The sequence below is a fragment of the Populus trichocarpa genome, chromosome 5, assembly GCF_000002775.5.
Source record: "Populus trichocarpa isolate Nisqually-1 chromosome 5, P.trichocarpa_v4.1, whole genome shotgun sequence".
NCBI classification, from domain to species: Eukaryota; Viridiplantae; Streptophyta; class Magnoliopsida; order Malpighiales; family Salicaceae; genus Populus; species Populus trichocarpa.
The window spans coordinates 8,588,171-8,596,119 of record NC_037289.2 but is presented as its reverse complement, the minus strand read 5'-3'; the positions used below and the strand labels follow the sequence as shown (position 1 = coordinate 8,596,119).

At 32.3% G+C, this 7,949-nt stretch overlaps 1 protein-coding gene across 1 annotated transcript; it reads left to right on the top strand.

Annotated features, from left to right (window-relative positions):
* LOC18099227 (cytochrome P450 84A1) lies at positions 1–3,379 on the top strand. The gene is made up of 2 exons (XM_006383079.3): positions 1–1,075; positions 2,340–3,379. Exons 1-2 carry the CDS (start codon positions 155–157, stop codon positions 2,958–2,960), a joined length of 1,542 nt encoding a protein of 513 aa, XP_006383141.2. The 5' UTR covers positions 1–154; the 3' UTR covers positions 2,961–3,379.
* Positions 3,380–7,949: the final 4,570 nt, after the last annotated feature.

Sequence of the window (7,949 nt, the reverse complement as noted above, 5' to 3'; positions counted from 1 at the left end):
GGGGGTGGGGGAGGTCACGAAAAACCTGTATATAAAGCCCCGTAATATCTTTCTCAGCTTAGCAACATCTGAAAGTTGCAATTAATCAGTGGTGTGTACTGTGATGCACACAATACAATACATACCATAGACACAAACACAAAAATCTGCATCCATGGATTCTCTTCTCCAATCTTTGCAAACTTTACCCATGTCTTTCTTCTTGATCATTATCTCTTCAATTTTCTTCTTAGGTCTAATCTCTCGCCTTCGCCGGAGATCACCATATCCACCAGGGCCTAAAGGGTTTCCACTTATTGGTAGCATGCATCTGATGGACCAATTAACTCACCGTGGCTTAGCTAAACTAGCTAAACAATATGGTGGGCTATTTCATATGCGTATGGGGTACTTGCATATGGTAGCTGTTTCATCTCCTGAAGTAGCTCGCCAAGTTTTGCAAGTCCAGGATAACATTTTCTCCAATAGACCAGCCAACATAGCCATAAGCTACTTAACCTATGATCGTGCCGATATGGCCTTTGCCCACTATGGTCCGTTCTGGCGCCAGATGCGTAAGCTCTGCGTCATGAAGCTATTTAGCCGGAAAAGGGCTGAATCATGGGAGTCTGTGAGAGACGAGGTGGACTCAATGGTTAAGACAGTTGAATCCAATATAGGCAAGCCTGTGAACGTTGGAGAATTGATATTTACACTGACCATGAATATCACTTATAGAGCAGCTTTTGGGGCCAAAAATGAAGGACAAGATGAGTTCATCAAGATTTTGCAGGAGTTCTCCAAGCTTTTTGGAGCATTCAACATTTCGGATTTCATTCCTTGGCTTGGTTGGATTGACCCCCAAGGGCTCACCGCTAGACTTGTCAAGGCTCGAAAAGCACTTGATAAATTCATCGACCATATCATCGATGATCATATCCAAAAAAGAAAACAGAATAACTACTCTGAAGAGGCTGAAACCGATATGGTTGATGACATGCTAACCTTTTACAGTGAAGAGACAAAAGTAAACGAATCAGATGATTTACAAAACGCCATCAAACTTACTAGAGACAACATCAAAGCCATCATCATGGTAAGTTCTATTATCCCTTCTCTACCATAACGTTACCTAATTAATATTTTATATTGAGATACACACACACACGTTTTGAGAACTTTATTCTTTAGCAATCACTTCGTACTTTTTTCTTAACTTTATTGTCACGATATTGTATTGGAATCCAACTTCCCTTTTCGATTTGTATAAAACAAAGAAATTAATAACGTGCACACATTGTACACATGCTTTCATTTAAACTGTGGGTACACGAAATTGAAAGAATTACATAAACACTAAATGGTGCGGATGCTTTACGATTAGTTATCTTGGCTATAATAAAATTATTTTTTTTGTTCAAAAATATTAAGCAGGTGGTGATGTTTTTTTCTATTTTTTTTATAATAAAAATATTTTTTTTACTTTCAAAATTAATAAAATATAAAATTGTTCATCAAGAGTTTTATTGACTTTGCATAAGTTTCTTGATAATAAAAATATGAATTTTTTTCTAGAATAAAAAACATTATTGTGTTGCTGGATAAGAGTGTTTGGAGGTTTTACTGTACAGTACAAATACATCTTAAACCTTAGAAGAGACAAAACATAAGCTTAGTATTTGGGGGTATTTTTATACTTTTGTATAGATATTTTGCGTAATTGTCAGGATCATGGAGGACATTTTAATATTTTCAAATTTATTTTGAATTTTTTAATGTATAAAGTTACAGGAGCGTGCTCAGCACACTTGGATGGCATTCCGTCCTATTTATTTATGCAGCGCATGTGACACCATCCAATAGACGTAATTGGTCGTCTATCGTTTCCTTAGATATGTCGTCATGTTCTTTTCCATTTAGAATGACCCGTGGTAGCTTACGATAGTCGGATTGTCACCAATAATCATTTAATTTTTCTTTTCTTTTTTTTTCTCACTTAACAGTTAATTTACATTATTGTTCTATTTATTTTTTACTTTTTAATTTCATTTCTCATTCTATTAATTTCTCATTTCGTTCATTTTTTATTTAAATTTTTTTTATTTTTTTCAATTTAATTCTTCAATTATAATTTTTTATATATTTAATTTTTAATTTTAATCTTTATTTTTTAATTTTTTAATTTTTTCCTTAACATTTTTGTTGAAGTTTTTTTCCCATTCAATTTTTATTATTCAATATTTAAAAAAAAAAATATTGAATCAACATCCGTTCTCTATATTTTATTGAAAACAATTTATAACCCGCCGCTTGTTACTTATTAATCTATGGGATCAACTTTGTGTATGCATTTATGGCAGGATGTGATGTTTGGTGGGACGGAGACAGTGGCGTCGGCTATAGAGTGGGCCATGGCAGAGCTATTGAAGAGTCCAGAAGATATAAAAAGAGTCCAGCAAGAGCTCGCCGACGTGGTTGGTTTAGAGCGGCGCGTGGAGGAAAGTGATTTTGATAAACTAACATTCTTCAAATGCACGCTTAAAGAAACCTTAAGACTTCACCCACCAATCCCACTTCTCTTACACGAAACATCTGAAGATGCTGAGGTTGCTGGTTATTACGTTCCAAAAAAGACAAGGGTCATGATCAATGCTTATGCTATTGGCAGAGACAAGAATTCATGGGAAGATCCTGATTCTTTTAAGCCTTCGAGGTTTTTGGAACCAGGGGTGCCTGATTTCAAAGGGAATCACTTCGAATTTATTCCGTTCGGGTCAGGTCGGAGGTCTTGCCCTGGCATGCAACTGGGGTTATACGCCCTTGATTTGGCTGTTGCTCATTTGCTTCATTGTTTTACTTGGGAGTTGCCTGATGGCATGAAACCAAGTGAACTCGACATGACTGATATGTTTGGACTCACTGCGCCAAGAGCAACTCGACTCGTTGCCGTCCCGAGAAAGCGCGTGGTCTGTCCATTTTAAGGAAGGGGAAAGAAAAGGTAAGGAATATAAATGGAGGGAGTTTCCTCAATCTGTGTATTCTATAAATAATTAGGGCCATGTTGGAGAAGGTGACAGCAGGTGGATTTGCATGTTTTTTTCCTAGTTTTTTTTTTTTTTTTACTTTTTATATAAAATTGAAAAAAAAAAGAGAGAGAATAATGAAGAGATAAAAATGGGAGAGATCGGATTTTTTACTTGCTGAATATGTTTACAAAGACTCCAATTTCATTTGATTTATGTGGAGATGTGTCTTTCTCATTGTATCTCTTTCTTTCTTTACGTTTTAATTTGCAACATTCAAATAAAGCTTGTAAAAGAAGTTCTATTTTGATCAATGAAAGGAAAGAAAAGAAGCTGCTTCCAAATGAGGAAGTGTTTGTGTCTTCTCATTCTTTGGATTTTCCTCGTCTTCTTGTCTCTTAGTTTGGGTCATAGCATGATACAGTCAAACGAATATTGAGTAGATGTATATATGGTGCGTTGAAGGATTCAAGCGATTCTCGTTTTCTCCGCGCCAGAAGAAGTTTTTTCGAAGAGAGAACAAATGGAAGGGACGGTAGAAAAAAGCGTCCAAGTAAAAAAAATAATTCAAATACCATAAAAAATTTAGGTGTTGTCAACGGGTCTCGTGAAAAAATAAATTTTAACTATAAATTTAAAATCAATTGCATGTTTACGAATTTAAAATCAATTGTATGTTAAAGATGGAAACGTATTGGAAGTATCAAGATTAATCTGAGTTATCATGCAAAATAAATTAAATTAAAAGATTTAATCTCAAACTAATTTAATATTTAAAAATAAAAATGGTAAAATACCAAAACTCAATTTTTTTAAAAAAATAACAACTAATTTAATATTTAAAGATGAAAATGATAAAAAAAAAACAAAACTCAATTTTTTTAAAAAATAACATGTGAATTCAAGTCAATCATCTAATCTCGTGATACAATTTATATGTCATTATATTCAATAAAAACATTTATCACATAGATTATTTTTTATTTAATAAATTTATATTACAATAAAGCGCATGATAATTGTTTTATATGAAATATTTTTTTTTAAGAAAAAACATGATAGGTGTGTGGGAATAGCAAAAGCATATTATTGATAACAAATGGTCCAATTGATTTTTTTTAAGTTAAATAAAAAAATAGATTATCGATAATAAAAAATAAAATTATATATTTTTTAAATTAAAAAACAAAAAATTAATAGTCTAGATGTTGTGGCTTCGAACTTACGATCTAAGTCATGAACTCAATCGAGTTCAGTATATATTTTTATATATAAATCTACAGCTAACCTAAATATACTAAAAAACCAAAACCAAAAAAGGCTAAAAAGCAACACAATAACATGGACCCGTGGCTTGGCGCCCTGGGCTCGTGAAAGGAAGAGTCCATGTGTGTGAACCTTTAAGGTCAGGCTTGCGTGTCTGACCTGTAATTCTTTTTTCTTATTTAAAGGTCGTTTGCATTATTTAAAAAAAAAAAGATGACAAGTCACTCGTTGTGGCAAACAACGTGTCATTTGCTAATTCAAAATTTAACTACTATTGTGGTAGCTGGAAAATTAAACCTATAAGTTTTTTACCAAAAAAAATTCATTTTAACCCGAAAAACACTCTTAAAACATCTACAGTCCAACATATCAACCTAAAAACCAAAAACAATCAAATCACAAAAACAACCCGAATAAAATTTCTCATTGTTGACTTAAATTTAGTTTTTTAGGAAATATGAAGACTTCAAACAACCACTGTAAAACTCTATTTATCGAATGAATTTCATTGACATCAATTTCAATTATTTTCGTGGTTGGAATAGGTGTCAACAATGACTCTCTATTTATACCAGATTCCAATAAGTGTCTCTCTCCCATTTCACATAAAAAAATTAAAAAATTAAAAAAATAAAGTTTGATATTAGAATAGAATTTCTGACGACTAAAAGGGCATCCACTTATTAACTAATTTTTTGGAAGAAATTCAAAATCGCAACCTATTTTCTTTTTATTTTTCACTTTGTTTTTCTCTATTTTGATTTCATTATCTTAAAAAAATAAGATGTGATTGACTATATTCGGGCTCAAAAGAGCTTAATTATAAAAAAAAAATTTGAGTATAAAATTAATATTTTTTAAAAAAATAATTATTTATAGATTTGTGAGTTGTGAGGGAAATCACAATGTAACTTCAATATTAAAATCATCACAAGATTCAGGTTTTTTTTTTTTTTAATATCATTTGATATCATTCCGAAGAAATTTATTTATAATGTCGAGAATGATATATCATTCAAGAAAAGTGAATCGAAACTGGTGTCATCAACAAGGCACAATTCTTTATATAATCCACTTCACATTGCGTGCACTCATCTCCCGTCTCTCCGAGTCTGTCCATTAATTCTTTATATACTACAAGAATTACTTCAAATCTGTGCAGCGATTCTTAATAATGATAGAATTGGCGAGGCTTAATTAAGATAGACACAGTACTGTCATGTTCAAATTAGTCGTGAAAAATGCAAGAGCCGTATCTGCAATCCTTTTCCATTATCTACACAGATTTTAAACCCATCATATCTTCGATCTTCAGGATCATTTTGCATATAATTTTCTACACCCGATAGGACCCACCACTCGGTTTCCTCTCCTCTTCAATTATTATTATTTTTTTTACTTTTTTTTTATTTTTTTCTGGTTACCCTCTCCCCTTCAATTGATAAGTCACATTTATAAATTATATACCAAACCAATCTCCCAATCATGCGGGTCCAGGAACGTCAAGTCCTGTCGGATGGCATGCTAGTGCCTGCCTGCTTCAATTTCAAATCCTCTTCAAGCACTGTGTTTGCCTCCCCACCGAACTTCCAAAGTTCGACCATGACTCAGGCTTACATCAGGCTTATTGTGGTAAGAAAACATGTAAATCATCACATCACAAAAGGTCAGATTTTGCTACCGGCTTATATCAGGCTTATGTTTTGCAAACGTCAGCTGGTATTTTTCTTTTTAGCTTGTTATATTTCATCCGAGTACTTTTAGTTTGAAAATTATAAACCAAAATGAAATTAGATATATTTGTCTTCACAAATGTTTTCCTACCATTAAGAGCAAATCAAAATAATTATAAAAATTATTCATAATCAATTCAACATTAAAAAATAAAATTAAAAAAAAATAAAAAAATAAAATACGCAAGTCAAACATGTTTAACCAACCAAACCCTTGACTCAAATCATAAGACTGAGATCACCTCATAGAAAGCAAACTAAAATAAATTATGAAGATTAATTCTCAATCAACCTAAATGGTGAATGGTGAAATTGAAAAAAAAATCAATTACTAAAAAAAAACCTAAAAAACGTATGTTAACCGAGTTTACCCGCAAAACTCATGACTCGGTTCATGAGACTGTGATAGTATCATAAAAAACAAACCAAAATAAATTATGAAGATCAATATCTAATAAATCTAACGTTAAAAGATAAAATTTTAAAAAAAAAGTATTGTTCCAACGAACAATACTTTATGAGGAGGGGAAGAATGATTTCTCCTCCTCAATTAGTTCTTATTAATGGTCCACTAAAAAAACATTCTTAAAAAATATTTATAATAGCTTAAATGACTAAGATTTTCAATAGAAAACTCATCCTAGACCTGGTGTTAACATGGTCTAACCAATCCTACCCAGCACACTCTTCAATGCATTTTCTTTGTTTCTCATGAACTGCCCGCACAAACTTTTCATGCACATATGATTTTTCTATATAAAGTAGGGTGTCATTTTATATGCCAATGACAAACCATCATCAATAGTTTTTACCAATAGCATTCTTGGAACAACAACAATCATGGCTAGCTAGTGATTTTTTCCTATCATGGATAACACTCACAAATCATCAATTTTTCACTAATGATATGTCTCATTCTCGATGAAGAAACTCTAATGCCTGGATGCATAAAATACACCTACTAACTCATGTAAGGAGGTCAATTCTAGTCATTACCATATAAAGAGAGCACAACTAGGCCTACAAATTAGAGAGCAATCTCTAGCAAGACAAGTCTTAGCTGAGGCCAGTCAAAGACCATAAAAGCCAAGCCTAACCATTGAAAGCCAGACCAAACAAACATATAATTTCTATGCCAAATATGCACTCCTTAACTTTTACTTTATTTTTTCTCTTATTGTTTATTTTTTTTTCATCTACATGCACATATTGACTTAACTATCAAAGAGTTCATTGTTCCTCATGAGACTAAAATTTTTTAAGCAAATCAAACAACCACCTGTTAACCAATCCAACAAAGCCTAATTTTTTTGTGAAGTTCTTTCACGATTTTATTAGTGGCGTTGTTTTTTTGGAACATAACAAAAAGCTAGTTTTTTCCTTTCAATCCTCACTAAAAATAGTTTTCATGGATAACAAAATTCTAAGTCAAGGGAGAGTAAGTGATCTCTCTACCACTAGGACCCTACTTCCTCTATGTCTCCAACAACTCTCTAAAAAAATTGTTTTATCCATACAAAGACATCTTCATACTTTTCCGTTTGATAAATAAGAAAGTCAACACATAACTTTATTATGTGCACCAAATGCACAAAACAAGCCCAGTTCCATGAAGGAACAAGGCTAAATGACATGCAAAATATGCATGATACTCTAACTTTGTGAAGAAATCATTCTTGCTATGAAAAGCACTCCTCCATATATCCTAGCCACAAGCTTTACTATCTTTATAAACCCTTCTCTAACTTCCACTCATATACTCCTTGATGAAAAAGACCTAGACGTGATATGAGATCAGCTTCTAAAAATAAACACATTCCCATAAGGTGAGAGACTCACTACTTTGTTATAAAGTATTAAACACTCATTTCTCCAAAAAATTTATCTTCATAAAGGCCAATTTAGACAATCACAATCCCATATAGCATATATAAAAAACTAGGAACAT

Coding starts and splice junctions, on each gene's coding strand:
- LOC18099227 (XM_006383079.3), top strand. CDS start 155: ATGGATTCTCTTCTCCAATCTTTGCAAACTTTACCCATGTCTTTCTTC. Junction 1,076..2,339: donor ACATCAAAGCCATCATCATG/GTAAGTTCTATT, acceptor CATTTATGGCAG/GATGTGATGTTTGGTGGGAC.